The 20,782-nt window shown below is 39.3% G+C and overlaps 1 protein-coding gene across 1 annotated transcript in view; it reads right to left on the bottom strand.

Moving 5' to 3' along the window:
* SLC25A31 (solute carrier family 25 member 31) overlaps nucleotides 1–20,782 on the bottom strand; it is a 54,714-nt gene that overhangs the window by 19,355 nt on the left and 14,577 nt on the right. The window contains exon 2 of the mRNA XM_024246133.3: nucleotides 15,358–15,485. Coding sequence (XP_024101901.1) covers nucleotides 15,358–15,485 — 128 coding nt within the window. The remainder of the gene's footprint in view (nucleotides 1–15,357; nucleotides 15,486–20,782) is intronic.

Here is a 20,782-nt window from a genome sequence, read left to right as displayed (position 1 = left end):
TCTTTGTCAAGAATCAACTGACCATAGATATGTGAGTTTACTTCTGGGCTTTCTGTCCTGTCATACTGGTTATGTTTGTTTTTATGCCATTTTCATGCTGTTTTGATTACTATAGCTTTGTAGCAGATTTTAAAACCAGGTGGTATGATAGCTCCAGCTTTGTTCTTTTTGTGGGTATTTTGTGATCCCATATAAATTGAAGGATTCTTTTTTAACTGTGAAAAAATGCCATTGGAATTTTGATAGAAACAGCACTGCATCTGTAGATTATTTTGGATAGTAGGGGCATTTTAATAGTATTAATTTTTCCAAACTATGAACACACAATGAGTTTCTAGTTACTTGTGCGTTCTTCTGCTAGTTTTATGTTTCAGGTCTTATATTTCAGTTTCGGTTTCTTTAATCAGTGTTTTACACTTTTCAGTATATGGATTTTTCACCTCCTTGGTTAAATTTACTAAGTATTTTTTTTAAAGCCATTGTAAATATTACTTTCTTATTCCTTGTTAAGAGAATTCATTGTTAGTATGTAAAACGTGACTAATTTTTGCATGTTAATTTTGTATCCTGTGACTTTACCGAATTCATTTACCAGTACTAACAGTTTTCTGGTGGTCCTTGGGGTTTTCTATATATAAGATCATGCTACCTGACAACAGAGACAATATTACTTCTTTCTGTCCACGTGCATGACTTTTATTTCTTTTTCTTGTTTAACTGCTCTGGATAGGACTTCTAGTACTTTGTGGAATAGAAGTGGTGAGTGTGTCTGGTTTGTGATCTTAGAGAAAAAGTTTTCAATTTTTCACTGTTGTATATAATGTTAGCTGTGGGCTTATTATATGTGATCTTTTTTTGTGTTGAGATACATTCCTTCTACGCCTAACTTGTTGAGTTTTTAATGTGAAAGAATGAACTTTGTAAAATGCTTTTTCTGACATCTACTCAGATGCTGCTATGGTTTTTGTTAATACAGTTTATCACATGTATTGATTTGTGTATATTGAACTATCCTTATATCTCAGGAATAAATCCCACTTGATCATAATAAATAATCCTTTTAATGTGCAGGTGAATTCAGTTTGCTAGTATTTTCTTGAGGATTTCTGCATGTTTGTTCACTAGGGACGCTGACCTGTAATTTTCTTTTCTTCTAGTGTCCTTCTCTGGCTTTGGTATCAGAGTAATGCTGACCTCATAAAATGAGTCTGAAGGTGTTGCCTTCTCTTCCATTTTTTTGAAGACTGTGAGGAGGACTGGTATTAGTTCTTAAATATTTGCCATAAAGCCATCTGATCCTGGGTTTTTCTTTGTTTGGAAGTTTTTGATTATGGACTTAATTTCCTTACTCACTGTTGGTCTGTTCAGATTTTCTAGTTCTTCATGATTCAGTGTTGATAAGTTGTATGTTTCTATGAATTTATCCATTTCTTCCAGGCTACATAATTACTTGGCATATAAATTTTCATAATTTATATGGCATAAAAATCCTTCAATACTCTTAATGATCCTTTGCATTTCTAGGTTTCAGCTACAGTGTCTCCTCTTTCGCTTCTGATTTATATGAGACTTATTTTTAGTCCTGGCCAAGGGTTTTTTCTATTTTGTTTATCTGTTCAAAGAACCCACTCTTAGTTTTTAAAAATCTTTTATCTCTAGTCTCTATTTCATTTATTTCTATTGTGATTTTTTTTTCCTTCCTTCAACTGATTTTGGGCTTAGTTTATTCTTCTTTTTCTAGTTCTATAAGGTTTAACATTAGGTTATTTGAGGTCTTTCTTCTGTTGCTATAAACTTCCTCTTAGAACTGCTTTTGCTATACCCTATAAGTTTTGCTATGTTGTGCTTCCATTTAAATTTCTCTCAAGATATTTAAAAATTTTCCTTTTGGTTTCTTCTTTGATCCACTGGTTGTTCAGAAGCATGTTGTTTAATTTCCACATATTTGTGATTTTCCCTAAATTTCTCCTGTTCTTGATTTCTAGTTTCACTCCACTATGGTCAGAAAAGATAACTTGACATGATTTCAACCTCCTTAAATTTCTTAAGACTTGCATATATGCTTGTGAAAATGTGTATTCTGCAGGTTTTGGATAGAATGTTCTAAATATATCTGTTAGATCTATTTGATCTAAAGTGTAGTTCAAGCTCAATGTTTTCTTATTTTCTGTCTGGATGATCTGCCCATTGTTGAAAGTGCAGTATGCTTTGCAGTCTGTCTCTCCCTTCAAATCTATTAATATTTGTTTTATAGATTTAGGTGCTCCAATGTAGAGTGCATTTATATTTACAATTGTTATATCCTCTTGATGAACTGACCCCTTTATCATTACGTAATGATATTCTTTGTTTTCACAGTTTTTGACTTAAAGTCTATTTTGTATGATGTAAGTATAGCCACCTCTGCTCTTTTTAAATTTCCATTTGCCTGCAATATCTTTTTTTTTTTTATTATACTTTAAGTTCTAGGGTACATGTGCACAACGTGCAGGTTTGTTACATATGTATACATGTGCCATGCTGGTGTGCTGCACCCATTAACTCGTCATTTACATTAGGTATATCTCCTAATGCTATCCTCCCCGCTCCCCCTACCCCACAACAGGCCCCGGTGTGTGATGTTCCCCTTCCTGTGTCCAAGTGTTCTCATTGTTCAATTCCAACCTATGAGTGAGAATATGCGGTGTTTGGTTTTTTGTCCTTGTGATAGTTTGCTGAGAATGATAGTTTCCACCTTCCTTCATGTCCCTACAAAGGACATGAACTCATCCTTTTTTATGGCTGCATAGTATTCCATGGTGTACATGTGCCACGTTTTCTTAATCCAGTCTATCACTGATGGACATTTGGGTTGGTTCCAAGTCTTTGCTATTGTGAATAGTGCCACAATAAATATACGTATGCATGTGTCTTTATAGCAGCATGATTTATAATCCTTTGGGTATATACCCAGTAATGGGATGGCTGGGTCAAATGATATTTCTAGATCTAGATCCTTGAGGAATCACCACACTGTCTTCCACAATGGTTGAACTACTTTACAGTCCCACCAACAGTGTCAAAGTGTTCCTATTTCTCCACATCCTCTCCAGCACCTGTTGTTTCCTGACTTTTTAATGACTGCCATTCTAAATGGTGTGAGATGGTATCTCACTGTGGTTTTGATTTGCATTTCTCTGATGGCCAGTGATGATGAGCATTTTTTCATGTTTGTTGGCTGCATAAATGTCTTCTTTTGAGAAGTGTCTGTTCATATCTTTTGCCCACTTTTTGATGGGGTTGTTTTTTTCTTGTAAATTTGTTTGAGTTCTTTGTAGATTGTGGATATTAGCCCTTTGTCAGATGAGTAGATTGCAAAAATTTTCTCCCATTCTGTAGGTTGCCTGTTCACTCTGATGGTAGTTTCTTTTGCTGTGCAGAAGCTCTTGAGTTTAATTAGATCCCATTTGTCAATTTTGGCTTTTGTTGCCATTGCTTTTGGTGTTTTAGACATGAAGTCCTTGCCCATGCCTATGTCCTGAATGGTAATGCCTAGGTTTTCTTCTAGGGTTTTTATGGTTTTAGGTCTAACATTTAAGTCTTTAATCCATCTTGAATTAATTTTTCTACAAGGTGTAAGGAAGGGATCCAGTTTCAGCTTTCTACATATGGCTAGCCAGTTGTCCAGCACCATTTATTAAATAGGGAATCCTTTCCCCATTTCTTGTTTTTGTCAGGTTTGTCAAAGATCAGATGGTTGTAGATGTGTGGTATTATTTCTGAGGGCTCTGTTCTGTTCCATTGGTGTATATCTCTGTTTTGGTACCAGTACCATGCTGTTTTGGTTACTGTAGCCTTGTAGTATAGTTTGAAGTCAGGTAGCGTGATGTCTCCAGCTTTGTTCTTTTGGCTTAGGATTGACTTGGCAATGTGGGCTCTTTTTTGGTTCCATGGGAACTTTAAAGTAGTTTTTTCCAATTCTGTGAAGAAAGTCATTGGTAGCTTGATGGGGTATATGTGTATACTTAAGGCTAATGTAAGCCTCTTATAGGCAACAAATTGTTGAGTCTTTTTAATCCCTTTACCACTATGTTTTTAAATTAAAAATCATTCATTTACAATTTAAGTTATTGATAATATGGACTTACTATTGCCATTTTGTTAACTGTTTACTTTTTTGTAGTTCATTTCTTCTTTTCCTCCAATCTTGGTGTCTTCCTTCATAATTTGTTGTATTTCTGTAAAGGCAGGCTTTAATTCCTTTCTCCTTTTTTTTGTATTTACTAGAGGTTTTTAACTTTATGGTTATCATGGGGCTCACATAAAACACCTTATAATTACAATATTCTAATTTAAGCTGATATCAACTTAAGTTCAACTGCACATAAAAACTCTATATGTTTACTTCTCCATTTTATGCTACTGATATCACATTTTACATTTATGCATACTGCATATCTGTTAAATATTATAGTTACAGTTGTTTTTAATAATGTCTTCTGACTTTAAAGATTAAAAGTGATAAACACATCACCTTTACAGTATTAGAGTATTTCAAATTTGACAATACAAGTGGTTCAAATTACAATTTTTGACTTTACCATGAGTTTATAAGGAAATAATCGCATCATGAGTCAAGGAGTATTTGGACTTCCAATGGTTCAACTTATGATTTTTGACTATATAATCGATTTATCAGGGCATTAAATGTATTTTTGACTTAATATTTTCCACTTATTATGAGTTTAACATGCTGTCACCCCACTGTAAGTTGAGGAGCACCTGTATACCTTTACCACTGAAGTTTATACTTTCATATGTTTTCATGTTGTTATTGTCCTTTCAACTTTAAGAATTCCCATTAGCATTTCTTGCAACGTCAGTCTGGTGGTGATGAACTCCTTTAGCTTTTGCCTTGAAATGTGTCTTTATCTCTCTTTCATTTCTGACAGACAATTCAGCCAGGTATAATATTCTTGGCTAACATTTTTTTTTCTTTTAGCACTCTGAAAATGTCATGCCAATACTTCTGGCTTGCAAGGTTTCCTTTGAGAAGTTCACTTATAACCTCACATGTGATTAATTCTTTCTGCTAATTTTAAAACTCTCTGTTTTTGACTCTTGGCAAGTTGATTAAAATGTATCTCCAAGTATTCTTTGTTTATGTATTTTTAGACATGGGGTCTTGCTGTATTGCCCAGGCTTGTCTCAAACTCCTGGCTTCAAGCAATCATCCCACCTCAAGTATTCAGGATAACAGGAGTTATCCCAGCCTCCTCAGAATCTGGGATAACAAGAGTGAGCCACTGAACCTGGCTATTTTTTTTTTTTTTTTTTGAGATGGAGTCTCCCTCAGTCGCCCAGGCTGGAGTGCAGTGGCGCAATTTCAGCTCACTGCAATCTCCACCTCCTGGGTTCAAGCGATTCTCCTGCCTCACCATACCCAGCTAATTTTTGTATTTTTAGTAGAGATAAGGTTTCATCATGTTGGCCAGGATGGTCTCGATCTGCTGACCTCGTGATCTGCTGGGCTCGGCTTCCAAAAGTGCTGGGATTACAGGCCCGAGCCACTGTGCCCATCCACACCTGGATCTTTTTAAAATTAATCTTGCATGGAGTCTTCTGAGCTTCCTGAATCTGGACGTCCATACACTTCCAAAGATTTGGGAAATTTTCAGGCAATATATATATATATATTTTTAGGTTTTTAACCCTTTTAATAACTTTTTATTTTTCTTTTTATTTACTTATTTTTTATTATTATTATAAGTTTCAGGGTACATGTGCAAAATGTGCAGGTTAGTTACATATGTATACATGTGCCATGTTGGTGTGCTGCACCCATTAACTTGCCATTTAGCATTAGGTATATCTCCTAATGCTATCCCTCCCCCCCCCTCCCCCCACCCCACAACAGTCCCCAGAGTGTGATGTTCCCCTTCCTGTGTCCATGTGGTCTCATTGTTCAATTCCCACCTATGAGTGAGAACATGCAGTGTTTGGTTTTTTGTCCTTGCAATAGTTTACTGAGAATGATGATTTCCAATTTCATCCATGTCCCTACAAAGGACATGAACTCGTCATTTTTTATGGCTGCATTGTCAGGTAGGGTGATGCCTCCAGCTTTGTTCTTTTGGCTTAGGATTGACTTGGTGATGCGGGCTCTTTTTTGGTTCCATGTGAACTTTAAGGTAGTTTTTTCCAATTCTGTGAAGAAAGTCATTGGTAGCTTGATGGGGATGGCATTGAATCTATAAATTACCTTGGGCAGTACGGCCATTTTCACGATATCGATTCTTCCTACCCATGAGTATGGAATGTTCTTCCATTTGTTTGTATCCTCTTTTATTTCATTGAGCAGTGGTTTATAGTTCTCCTTGAAGAGGTCCTTCACATCCCTTGTAAGTTGGATTCCTAAGTATTTTATTATCTTTGCAGCAATTGTGAATGGGAGTTCACTCATGATTTGGCTCTCTGTTTGTCTGTTATTGGTGTATAAGAATGCTTGTGATTTTTGTACATTGATTTTGTATCCTGAGACTTTGCTGAAGTTGCTTATCAGCTTAAGGAGATTTTTGGCTGAGACGATGGGGTTTTCTAGATATACAATCGTGTTGTCTGCAAACAGGGACAATTTGACTTCCTCTTTTCCTAATTGAATACCCTTTATTTCCTTCTCCTGCCTAATTGCCCTGGCCAGAACTTCCAACACTATGTTGAATAGGAGTGGTGAGAGAGGGCATCCCTGTCTTGTGCCAGCTTTCAAAGGGAAGGCTTCCAGTTTTTGCCCATTCAGTATGATATTGGCTGTGGGTTTGTCATAGATAGCTCTTATTATTTTGAGATACGTCCCATCAATATCTAATTTATTGAGAGTTTTTAGCATGAAGGGTTGTTGAATTTTGTCAAAGGTCTTTTCTGCATCTATTGAGATAATCATGTGGTTTTTGTCTTTGGTTCTGTTTATATGCTGGATTACATTTATTGATTTGCATATATTGAACCAGCCTTGCATCCCAGGGATGAAGCCCACTTGATCATGGTGGATAAGCTTTTTGATGTGCTGCTGGATTCGGTTTGCCAGTATTTTATTGAGGATTTTTGCATCAATGTTCATCAAGGATATTGGTCTAAAATTCTCTTTTTTGGTTGTGTCTCTGCCCGGCTTTGGTATCGGGATGATGCTGGCCTCATAAAATGAGTTAGGGAGGATTCCCTCTTTTTCTATTGATTGGAATAGTTTCAGAAGGAATGGTACCGGTTCCTCCTTGTACCTCTGGTAGAATTCGGCTGTGAATCCATCTGGTCCTGGACTCTTTTTGGTTGGTAAGCTATTGATTATTGCCACAATTTCAGAGGCTGTTATTGGTCTATTCAGAGATTCCACTTCTTCCTGGTTTAGTCTTGGGAGGGTGTATGTGTCGAGGAATTTATCCATTTCTTCTAGATTTTCTAGTTTATTTGCGTAGAGGTGTTTGTAGTATTCTCTGATGGTAGTTTGTATTTCTGTGGGATCAGTGATGATATCCCCTTTACCATTTTTTTATTGCGTCTATTTGATTCTTCTCTCTTTTCTTCTTTATTAGTCTTGCTAGCGGTCTATCAATTTTGTTGATCCTTTCAAAAAACCAGCTCCTGGATTCATTGATTTTTTGAAGGGTTTTTTATGTCTCTATTTCCTTCAGTTCTGCTCTGATGTTCGTTATTTCTTGCCTTCTGCTAGCTTTTGAAAGTGTTTGCTCTTGCTTTTCTAGTTCTTTTAATTGTGATGTTAGGGTGTCAGTTTTGAATCTTTCCTGCTTTCTCTTGTGGGCATTTAGTGCTATAAATTTCCCTCTACACACTGCCTTGAATGTGTCCCAGAGATTCTGGTACGTTGTGTCTTTGTTCTCGTTGGTTTCAAAGAACATCTTTATTTTGGCCTTCATTTCGTTATGTACCCAGTAGTCATTCAGGAGCAGTTTGTTCAGTTTCCATGTAGTTGAGTGGTTTTGAGTGAGTTTCTTAATCCTGAGTTCTAGTTTGATTGCACTGTGGTCTGAGAGACAATTTGTTATAATTTCTGTTCTTTTACATTTGCTGAGGAGAGCTTTACTTCCAACTATGTGGTCAATTTTGGAATAAGTGTGGTGTGGTGCTGAAAAAAATGTATATTCTGTTGATTTGGGGTGGAGAGTTCTGTAGATGTCTATTAGGTCTGCTTGGTGCAGAGCTGAGTTCAATTCCTGGGTATCCTTGTTAACTTTCTGTCTCGTTGATCTGTCTAATGTTGACAATGGGGTGTTAAAGTCTCCCATTATTATTGTGTGGGAGTCTAAGTCTCTTTGTAGGTCAGTCAGGACTTGCTTTAGGAATCTGGGTGCTCCTGTATTGGGTGCATATATATTTAGGATAGTTAGCTCTTCTTGTTGAATTGATCCCTTTACCATTATGTAATGGCCTTCTTTGTCTCTTTTGATCTTTGTTGGTTTAAAGTCTGTTTTATCAGAGACTAGGATTGCAACCCCTGCCTTTTTTTGTTTTCCATTTGCTTGGTAGATCTTCCTCCATCCTTTTATTTTGAGCCTATGTGTGTCTCTGCACGTGAGATGGGTTTCCTGAATACAGCACACTGATGGGTCTTGACTCTGTATCCAATTTGCCAGTCTGTGTCTTTTAATTGGAGCATTTAGTCCATTAACATTTAAAGTTAATATTGTTATGTGTGAATTTGATCCTGTCATTATGATGTTGACTGGTTATTTTGCTCGTTAGTTGATGCAGTTTCTTCCTAGCCTCGATGGTCTTTACATTTTGGCATGATTTTGCAGTGGCTGGTACCGGTTGTGCCTTTCCACGTTTAGTGATTCCTTCAAGAGCTCTTTTAGGGCAGGCCTGGTGGTGACAAAATCTCTCAGCATTTGCTTGTCTGTAAAGTATTTTATTTCTCCTTCACTTATGAAGCTTAGTTTGGCTGGATATGAAATTCTGGGTTGAAAATTCTTTTCTTTAAGAATGTTGAATATCGGCCCCCTCTCTCTTGTGGCTTGTAGAGTTTCTGCCAAGAGATCCGCTGTTAGTCTGATGGGCTTCCCGTTTGTGGGTAACCCGACCTTTCTCTCTGGCTGCCCTTAACATTTTTTCCTTCATTTCAACTTTGGGGAATCTGACAATTATGTGTCTTGGAGTTGCTCTTCTCGAGGAGTATCTTTGTGGCATTCTCTGTATTTCTTGAATCTGAATGTTAGCCTGCCTTGCTAGATTGGGGAAGTTCTCCTGGATAATATCCTGCAGAGTGTTTTCCAACTTGGTTCCATTCTCCCTGTCACTTTCAGGTACACCAATCAGACGTAGATTTGGTCTTTTCATATAGTCCCATCTTCCTTGGAGGCTTTGTTCGTTTCTTTTTATTCTTTTTTCTCTAAACTTCTCTTCTCGCTTCATTTCATTCATTTCATCTTCCATCACTGATACCCTTTCTTCCAGTTGATCACATCGGCTCCTGAGGCTTCTGCATTCTTCACGTAGTTCTCGAGCCTTGGCTTTCAGCTCCATCAGCTCCTTTAAGCACTTCTCTGTATTGGTTATTCTAGTTATACATTCGTCTAAATTTTTTTTGAAAGTTTTCAACTTCTTTGCCTTTGGTTTGAATTTCCTCCCATAGCTCGGAGTAGTTTGATCGTCTGAAGCCTTCTTCTCTCAACTCGTCAAAGTCATTCTCCGTCCAGCTTTGTTCCGTTGTTGGTGAGGAACTGCGTTCCTTTGGAGGAGGAGAGGTGCTCTGCTTTTTAGAGTTTCCAGTTTTTCTGCTCTGTTTTTCCCCATCTTTGTGGTTTATCTACTTTGGGTCTTTGATGATGGTGATGTACAGATGGGTTTTTGGTGTGGATGTCGTTTCTGTTTGTTAGTTTTCCTTCTAACAGACAGGACCCTCAGCTGCAGGTCTGTGGAGTTTGCTGGAGGTCCACTCCAGACCCTGTTTGCCTGGGTAACAGCAGCGGTGGCTGCAGAACAGCGGATTTTCGTGAATCACAAATGCTGCTGTCTGACTGTTCCTCTGGAAGTTTTGTCTCAGAGGAGTACCTGGACGTGTGAGGTGTCAGTCTGCCCCTACTGGGGGGTGCCTCCCAGTTAGGCTGCTTGGGGGTCAGGGGTCAGGGACCCACTTGAGGAGGCAGTCTGCCCATTCTCAGATCTCCAGCTGTGTGATGGGAGAACCACTGCTCTCCTCAAAGCTGTCAGACAGGGACATTTAAGTCTGCAGAGGTTACTGCTGACTTTTTGTTTGTCTGTGCCCTGCCCCCAGAGGTGGAGCCTACAGAGGCAGGCAGGCCTCCTTGAGCTGTGGTAGGCTCCACCCAGTTCGAGCTTCCCAGCTGCTTTGTTTACCTAAGCGAGCCTGGGCAATGGCGGGCGCCCCTCCCACAGCCTTGCTGCCGCTTTGCAGTTTGATCTCAGACTGCTGTGCTAGCAATCAGCGAGACTCCGTGGGCGTAGGACCCTCTGAGCCAGGTGCGGGATATAATCTCCTGGTGCGCCGTTTCCTAAGCCCGTCGGAAAAGCACAGTATTAGGGTGGGAGTGGCCCGATTTTCCAGGTGCTGTCTGTCACCCCTTTCCTTGACCAGGAAAGGGAACTGCCTGACCTCTTGCGCTTCCCGAGTGAGGGAACGCCTCGCCCTGTTTCGGCTGGCGCACGGTGCGCTGCCCCCACTGTCCTGCGCCCACTGTCTGGCACTCCCTAGCAAGATGAACCCGGTACCTCAGATGGAAATGCAGAAATCACCCGTCTTCTGCGTTGCTCACGCTGGGAGCTGTAGCCAGAGCTGTTCCTATTCGGCCATCTTGGCTCCTCCATAACTGCAATTTTTTAAAAAATAAGCTTTCTTCCCCTTTTTCTTTATCGTGTACTGCCATAATTCACGTTTGTACATTTGATGGTGTCTCATAGGTTCCTTATGCTTTTTTCAATCTTTATATTTTTTTCTCTAATTGGCTAATTTTAAATGACCTATCTTTGAGTTTGCTGAGACTTTCTTCTGCATGATTGCGTCTGCTGTTAAAGCTCTCTATGGAGCTTTTTCAGTTCTGTCATTGTATTCTTCAGCTCCAGGATTTCTGTTTTTTTTTTTTTTCTTAATGGTTTCAACTTCGTTATTAAAGTTCCCATTTTGTTCATGTATCGTTTTGTTTTCCTATTTTCATTCAGTTGTCTATCTTGCATCTTATTAAGATTCTTTAAGATAATTATTTTTAATTATTTCATAGGCAATTTGTATATCTCCATTTGTTTGAGGTCTGTTATTGGAGCATTATTAGTTTCCTGTGGTGATGCCCTGGTTGCCTGAGTCTTTGTTATCCATGTAGCCTTGTATTGGTGTCTGGATATCTGAAAGACCAAACTGTTCTTGCAGTCTTAGAAAACTGGTTTTGGCAAGTTAAAATCTTCTCCTGTTAGGTCCTTGGAGTGATAGGACTGCTATATAGATGGCAGTTCAGTGGGGTTGGATCCAAGTCACATGGCTGCTGCTGGGTCCACAGTGGAGAATGGAGTTGGTGGGTCTCTAACCAAAAACTGTAGTGAGCACATATTCTATCTAGATCCTGGGTGAATTGGACTGTCTCAAGGACCCTGGTCTGTGAGTTGGTGCTAGGATGAGGGCCTGCATCATGTTTCATTGATGGTAGGCCTGTTATTAGGTGTGCTGATGGGTGTGGTTTCCTCCCAACTCTGGAACCACTTCCATTAGATGATGGGGTGGGTCCCTGGGAAGGGAGTACTGATGGGCTGGAACCAAGTCACAGGGTTGTTTTAGGACTGTTGAGACAGAGCTCTTTAGGCTTGTCTCTGGGGTCACATACAGATGAGCCTCCTGGTGGGTTGTTGGGTGAGCAGGCATGCTCTCAGGCTGCAAATGAGAAGGGCAGGAGCCGATTTATCGGACTGTTTCAAGATCTATAAGGGACTGAGGTGAGTGACTCAGCTGGGAGAGTTTGTGCTACCATTGTGATTTATGGTAAACATCTGTTTGTCTATGCCTGAGGTTTTGGACTAAGCTGTATGAGTTTGATCTCTGGAAGGGGACCAGAAACTGTGTACCTAAGGTCAGTCACATTCCATGCCTATGATACTGATCCCAAAGAAAAACCCTGGACACCAAGGCTTAGGTAAGCTCACTGTGGCAACACATCACGTGTTGTCATATGTTCTTGGGAGGTAAGTATTCTGTCTATATGACTCTCTAGGACAGGACAACTATAAATTTGCACCTGGTTTCTCTAGGTCTCTTCCCTGTGTGCCTTTTTCCTTTGATTTTAATTAGAGTACCTTTGCTTTAATAAACCACAGTATAACAGATTTTCTAAGTTCTATATGTCCTTCTAGTCACTGACCCTGAGGATAGTTTTGTAGACCCTGACGCTGTGGAACTAACAATCTGAGTCAAGGGAAATTCCAATTATTAGAGCTGTCAGCTTAAGAGGCCAGAAACATTTTACTGAATGCCTGTCATAAAAGCAAGGTACTATGCTATGTACTTCACAAGTAATCTCATCTAAACTTAATAATAAAACTATGAGATAGGTATTATTATGCCAAAATTTTAGATGAGGATACTAGGGATCAGAGAAGTAAATTGACTTTTAAAACCTCATACAGTCACAAACAGAATAAAATACCTAAGAATACAGCTAATCAGGGAGGTAAAAGATCTCTATCTGATATCTTCTCTGATTTCTATGAGCAGTGTTTTGTAATTCTCATCTTTCACCTCCAGAGGTGACACAAACAAATGGAAAAATATCCCATGCTCATGGACAGGAATAATTAATATCATTAAAATGGTCATATTTCCCAAAGCAATTTACAGATTCAATGCTATTCCTATCAAACTACCAATACATTCTTCACAGAACTAGAAAAAACTGTTTAAAAATTCATATGTAACCAAAAAAGAGCCCGAATAGCCAAACAAAAATAACAAAGCTACAGATATCATGTTACCCAACTTCAAACTATAGAACTGGGCTAAAGTAACCAAAACAGCATGGTACTAAGACAAAAACAGGCACATAGGCCAATGGAACAGAACAGAGAGCCCAGAAATAAAACTGCACACCTACAGTCATCTAATCTTTGACAAAGCTGACAAGAACAAGCAATGTGGAAAGGACTCCTTATTCAATAAATAGTGGTGGGATAACTGGCTAGCCATATACAGAAGATTAAAGCTGGACTCCTTCCTTACACCATATATAAAAATCAACTCACGATGGATTAAAGACTTAAATGTAAAACCCAAAACTATAAAAACCCTGGAAGACAACCCAGGCAATATCATCCTTGACATACGAATGGGCAAAGATTTCATGAAAAAGACACCAAAAGCAACTGCAACAAAAGCAAAAATTGACAAATAGGATCTACTTAAACTTAAGAGCTTCTGCACAGCAAAAGAAACTACCAACAGAGTAAACAGACAACCTACAGAATGGGAGAAAATATTTGCAAAGTGACAAAGGTCTACTATCTAGCATCTACAAGGAACTTAAATTTGCAACAGAAAAACAACCCCATTAAAAAGTGGGCAAAGGACATGAACAGACACTCTTAAAAAAAAAGACATACACGTGGCCAACAACCATATGGAAAAGGCTCAGTATCACTGATCATTAGAAAAATGCAAATCAAAACCACAATGTGATACTGTCTCATGGTCAAAATGGCTACTATTCAAAAGTCAAAAAATAACAGATGCTGGCGAGGTTGTGGAGAAAAGGGAACACTTATATACTGTTGGTGGGAGTGTAAATTAGTTGGACCATTGTGGAAAGCAGTATAGTGATTCCTCAAAGAGCTAAAAACAGAGGTATCATTACTGGGTATATACCCAGAGTAACACAAATCATTCTACTATAAAGACACATGTATGTGAATGTTCATTGTAGCACTACTCACAATAGCAAAAACCTGGAATCAACCTAAGTGCCCATAAATGGCAGATTGGATAAAGAAAATGTGGTACATATATAACATGCAATACTATGCAGCCATAAAAAAGTACAAAATCATGTCTTTTGTGGGAAAGTGAACAGAGCTGGAGGCTATTGTCCTTAGCAAACTAATGCAGGAACAGAAAACCAAATACTGCATGTTCTCACTTGTAAGTGGGAGCTAAATGATGAGAACTTATGAATACAAAGAAGGAAAAAACAGACATTGGGATCTACTTGAGGGTGGGGGGTGGGAGGATGGAGAGATGCAGGAAAAATAACTATTGGGTGGTAGGCTTAATACTTGAGTGATGAAATTATCTGTACAAAAAACCCCTGTGACACGAGTTTACCTATAAAGCAAACCTTCACATGTACCCCCAAACCTAAAATAAAATTTAAAAAACCTCATGTAGCTAAACAAGATCAAAATCTAAACCTTCCAATTCTAAGTCTAGGGAATTTTCTTGGTTACCTTTCTACCTGCGCCCCCTCACCCTGCCCCACCACCCTGGCCAAAGTACAGGGCAAAACATTCAACGAACAACTGTTAATAAAACTGTGAAAAAGGGGAATACAGAGCATAAAAGGAAATTTAAGGGGGCAGCAACAATGAAATGTTCCACAAAGACTTGCTTTTAAAAAACCTCCTAAGACAGCTTGGTTGGCTGAGGCAGGAGTGGGAGATGAGGAGTGATAGGGAGAAAAAGAGAAAAGATGAGGGGGAAGAGAGATTTTGTAAGAGTGAGGGGAAGATCTCGGGAGTAATGTAGGTAGTATAGTGTATTGGATACAACAAAACAAATAGAAATCAGAATAAATAACATGTAGTTTATATGAGTAGGAAATTTTGAAACTGAGATATTGTAACCAAGGGAGTAATTACTTGGAAAAAAAAAAAAGTATCCTTGCAATAAAAAGAATTCTCTAGTTTAAATTTATCATTTTCCAGTTTTGCTCCATTTGGACTTCTATACACTTTAATCTCAGCTAAATATATCTTTATTCTCAAAGAAGAAAAAATTTACTTCTTCAGGATATAAATTACCTCAGTAATAGGAACTACGTACTTGTTGATTTCTTTCTGCACTTACAATAAGCAGACAAAATGCCATGTTTCCCCAGGGCAAAACAGTGATAAGATGAAATTACATTAAGTGTAATATTTATTCAAACAATACTGCCTTGAGACAAAAGATCCTTTATGATTTTTGTAACAATACATACTTATTATTTTTTCCCACTACTTGAGCACATCTTCCCCAAATAAAACATCACAGTTAAGACAAATCTAACCATTTTAAAGAAAATTTTAGAGATAGTGAAATATATTTACACTGGATAGGAAATTTATATTGGATGGAAAATTTCTATATTGGAAGGAAAAAGTAAAAAAAAAAATAATTACCTGTTTTTCTTTATTAACTCCAGACATGAATAGCTGCTTGTATTTGTCCTTAAAAGCAAAGTTTAGAGCTTGTGTTGGAAAATACCGAATAACATTTGCCAAATTGCCACGCCAAAAACTGAAGAAACCTATAGAAGGAAACATATAAGTACAAAAACCTACATTGTATTATTAAACAATTGCCATAGTTTTAGCAAATTTAGCTATATGAACTATCTAAAACATACCTTTTCTTATGAGAAAAATAAAGTTTTCTAAAATGTGTGTCTCCATTGAAAAATAAAAAGGCAGTGTTAACTCTATTGAACCCCATTCCATTTTTTAAAAAATTTCAAATAGGGACCAAGCCAAGATGGCCGAATAGGAATAGCTCCAGTCTACAGCTCCCAGCGTGAGTGACGCAGAAGATGGGTGATTTCTGCATTTCCATCTGAGGTACCGGGTTCACCTCACTAGGGAGTGCCAGACAGTGGGCACAGGACAGTAGGTGCAGCGCACTGTGCACGAGCCGAAGCAGGGCGAGGCATTGCCTCACTCGGGAAGCGCAAGGGGTCAGGGAGTTCCCTTTCCTGGTCAAAGAAAGGGGTGACAGACGGCACCTGGAAAATTGGGTCACTCCCACCCGAATACTGCGCTTTTCCGACGGGCTTAGGAAACGGTGCCCCAGGAGATCATATCCCGCACCTGGCTCGGAGGGGTCCTACGCCCACGGAGTCTCGCTGATTGCTAGCACAGCAGTCTGAGATCAAACTGCAAGGCAGCAGCGAGGCTGGGGGAGGGGCGCCCGCCATTGCCCAGGCTCGCTTAGGTAAACAAAGCAGCTGGGAAGCTCGAACTGGGTGGAGCCCACCACAGCTCAAGGAGGCCTGCCTGCCTCTGTAGGCTCTACCTCTGCAGGCAGGGCACAGACAAACAAAAAGTCAGCAGTAACCTCTGCAGACTTAAATGTCCCTGTCTGACAGCCTTGAAGAGATCAGTGTTTCTCCCATCACACAGCTGGAGATCTGAGAATGGGCAGACTGCCTCAAGTGGGTCCCTGACCCCTGACCCCCAAGCAGCCTAACTGGGAGGCACCCCCCAGTAGGGGCAGACTGACACCTCACATGGCCGGGTACTCCTCTGAGACAAAACTTCCAGAGGAACAATCAGACAGCAGCATTTGTGGTTCACGAAAATCCGCTGTTCTGCAGCCACCGCTGCTGTTACCCAGGCAAACAGGGTCTGGAGTGGACCTCCAGCAAACTCTACAGACCTGCAGCTGAGGGTCCTGTCTGTTAGAAGGAAAACTAACAAACAGAAACGACATCCACACCAAAAACCCATCTGTACATCACCATCATCAAAGACCCAAAGTAGATAAACCACAAAGATGGGGAAAAACAGAGCAGAAAAACTGGAAACTCTAAAAAGCAGAGCACCTCTCCTCCTCCAAAGGAACGCAGTTCCTCACCAACAACGGAACAAAGCTGGACGGAGAATGACTTTGACGAGTTGAGAGAAGAAGGCTTCAGACGATCAAACTACTCCGAGCTATGGGAGGAAATTCAAACCAAAGGCAAAGAAGTTGAAAACTTTGAAAAAAATTTAGACGAATGTATAACTAGAATAACCAATACAGAGAAGTGCTTAAAAGAGCTGATGGAGCTGAAAGCCAGGGCTCGAGAACTACGTGAAGAATGCAGAAGCCTCAGGAGCCGATGTGATCAACTGGAAGAAAGGGTATCAGTGATGGAAGATGAAATGAATGAAATGAAGCGAGAAGAGAAGTTTAGAGAAAAAAGAATAAAAAGAAACGAACAAAGCCTCCAAGGAATGTGGGACTATATGAAAAGACCAAATCTACGTCTGATTGGTGTACCTGAAAGTGACAGGGAGAATGGAACCAAGTTGGAAAACACTCTGCAGGATATTATCCAGGAGAACTTCCCCAATCTAGCAAGGCAGGCTAACATTCAGATTCAGGAAATACAGAGAACGCCACAAAGATACTCCTCGAGAAGAGCAACTCCAAGACACATAATTGTCAGATTCCCCAAAGTTGAAATGAAGGAAAAAATGTTAAGGGCAGCCAGAGAGAAAGGTCGGGTTACCCACAAACGGGAAGCCCATCAGACTAACAGCGGATCTCTTGGCAGAAACTCTACAAGCCACAAGAGAGAGGGGGCCGATATTCAACATTCTTAAAGAAAAGAATTTTCAACCCAGAATTTCATATCCAGCCAAACTAAGCTTCATAAGTGAAGGAGAAATAAAATACTTTACAGACAAGCAAATGCTGAGAGATTTTGTCACCACCAGGCCTGCCCTAAAAGAGCTCCTGAAGGAATCACTAAACATGGAAAGGCACAACCGGTACCAGATACTGCAAAATCATGCCAATCTGTAAAGACCATCGAGGCTAGGAAGAAACTGCATCAACTAACGAGCAAAATAACCAGTCAACATCATAATGACAGGATCAAATTCACACATAACAATATTAACTTTAAATGTTAATGGACTAAATGCTCCAATTAAAAGACACAGACTGGCAAATTGGATACAGAGTCAAGACCCATCAGTGTGCTGTATTCAGGAAACCCATCTCACGTGCAGAGACACACATAGGCTCAAAATAAAAGGATGGAGGAAGATCTACCAAACAAATGGAAAACAAAAAAAGACAGGGGTTGCAATCCTAGTCTCTGATAAAACAGACTTTAAACCAACAAAGATCAAAAGAGACAAAGAAGGCCATTACAAAATGGTAAAGGGATCAATTCAACAAGAAGAGCTAACTATCCTAAATATATATGCACCAAATACAGGAGCACTCAGATTCCTAAAGCAAGTCCTGACTGACCTACAAAGAGACTTAGACTCCCACACAATAATAATGGGAGACTTTAACACCCCACGGTCAACATTAGACAGATCAACGAGACAAAAAGTTAACAAGGATACTCAGGAATTGAACTCAGCTCTGCACCAAGCAGACCTAATAGACATCTACAGAACTCTCCACCCCAAATCAACAGAATATACATTTTTTTCAGCACCACACCACACCTATTCCAAAACTGACCACATAGTTGGAAGTAAAGCACTCCTCAGCAAATGTAAAACAACAGAAATTATAACAAACTGTCTCTCAGACCACAGTGCAATCAAACTAGAACTCAGGATTAAGAAACTCACTCAAAACCACTCAACTACATGGAAACTGAACAAACTGCTCCTGAATGACTACTGGGTACATAACGAAATGAAGGCCGAAATAAAGATGTTCTTTGAAACCAACGAGAACAAAGACACAACGTACCAGAATCTCTGGGACACATTCAAAGCAGTGTGTAGAGGGAAATTTATAGCACTAAATGCCCACAAGAGAAAGGAGGAAAGATCCAAAATTGACACCCTAACATCACAATTAAAAGAACTAGAAAAGCAAGAGCAAACACTTTCAAAAGCTAGCAGAAGGCAAGAAATAACTAAAATCAGAGCAGAACTGAAGGAAACAGAGACACAAAAAACCCTTCAAAGAAATCAATGAATCCAGGAGCTGGTTTTTTGAAAGGATCAACAAAATTGATAGACCGCTAGCAAGACTAATAAAGAAGAAAAGAGAGAAGAATCAAATAGACGCAATAAAAAATGGTAAAGGGGATATCATCACTGAACCCACAGAAATACAAACTACCATCAGAGAATACTACAAACACCTCTACGCAAATAAACTAGAAAATCTAGAAGAAATGGATAAATTCCTCGACACATACACCCTCCCAAGACTAAACCAGGAAGAAGTGGAATCTCTGAATAGACCAATAACAGCCTCTGAAATTGTGGCAATAATCAATAGCTTACCAACCAAAAAGAGTCCAGGACCAGATGGATTCACAGCCGAATTCTACCAGAGGTACAAGGAGGAACTGGTACCATTCCCTCTGAAACTATTCCAATCAATAGAAAAAGAGGGAATCCTCCCTAACTCATTTTATGAGGCCAGCATCATCCTGATACCAAAGCCGGGCAGAGACACAACCAAAAAAGAGAATTTTAGACCAATATCCTTGATGAACATTGATGCAAAAATCCTCAATAAAATACTGGCAAACCGAATCCAGCAGCACATCAAAAAGCTTATCCACCATGATCAAGTGGGCTTCATCCCTGGGATGCAAGGCTGGTTCAATATATGCAAATCAATAAATGTAATCCAGCATATAAACAGAACCAAAGACAAAAACCACATGATTATCTCAATAGATGCAGAAAAGACCTTTGACAAAATTCAACAACCCTTCATGCTAAAAACTCTCAATAAATTAGGTATTGATGGGACGTATCTCAAAATAGTAAGAGCTGTCTATGACAAACCCACAGCCAATATCATACTGAATGGGCAAAAACTGGAAGCCTTCCCTTTGAAAGCTGGCACAAGACAGGGATGCCCTCTCTCACCACTCCTATTCAACATAGTGTTGGAAGTTCTGGCCAGGGCAATTAGGCAGGAGAAGGAAATAAAGGGTATTCAATTAGGAAAAGAGGAAGTCAAATTGTCCCTGTTTGCAGACAACACGATTGTATATCTAGAAAACCCCATCGTCTCAGCCAAAAATCTCCTTAAGCTGATAAGCAACTTCAGCAAAGTCTCAGGATACAAAATCAATGTACAAAAATCACAAGCATTCTTATACACCAATAATAGACAAACAGAGAGCCAAATCATGAGTGAACTCCCATTCACAATTGCTGCAAAGATAATAAAATACTTAGGAATCCAACTTACAAGGGATGTGAAGGACCTCTTCAAGGAGAACTATAAACCACTGCTCAATGAAATAAAAGAGGATACAAACAAATGGAAGAACATTCCATACTCATGGGTAGGAAGAATCAATATTGTGAAAATGGCCATACTGCCCAAGGTAATTTATAGATTCAATGCCATCCCCATCAAGCTACCAATGACTTTCTTCACAGAATTGGAAAAAACTACCTTAAAGTTCCCATGGAACCAAAAAAGAGCCCGCATCACCAAGTCAATCTTAAGCCAGAAGAACAAAGCTGGAGGCATCATGCTACCTGACTTCAAACTATACTACAAAGCCATAGTAACCAAAACAGCATGCTACTGGTACCAAAATAGAGATATAGATCAATGGAAGAGAACAGAGCCCTCAGAAATAACACCGCTTATCTACAACTATCTGATCTTTGACAAACCTGAGAAAATCAAGCAATGGGGAAAGGATTCCCTATTTAATAAATGGTGCTGGGAAAACTGGCTAGCCATATGTAGAAAGCTGAAACTGGATCCCTTCCTTACACCTTGTACAAAAATTCATTCAAGATGGATTAAAGACTTAAATGTTAGACCTAAAACCATAGAAACTCTAGAAGAAAACCTAGGCATTACCATTCAGGACATAGGCATGGGCAA

This window comes from Pongo abelii, chromosome 3 (genome assembly GCF_028885655.2).
Source record: "Pongo abelii isolate AG06213 chromosome 3, NHGRI_mPonAbe1-v2.0_pri, whole genome shotgun sequence".
Lineage (NCBI taxonomy): Eukaryota > Metazoa > Chordata > Mammalia > Primates > Hominidae > Pongo > Pongo abelii.
Note: the sequence above shows the minus strand (reverse complement) of the source record. Positions and strands in the feature narration are given on the sequence as shown.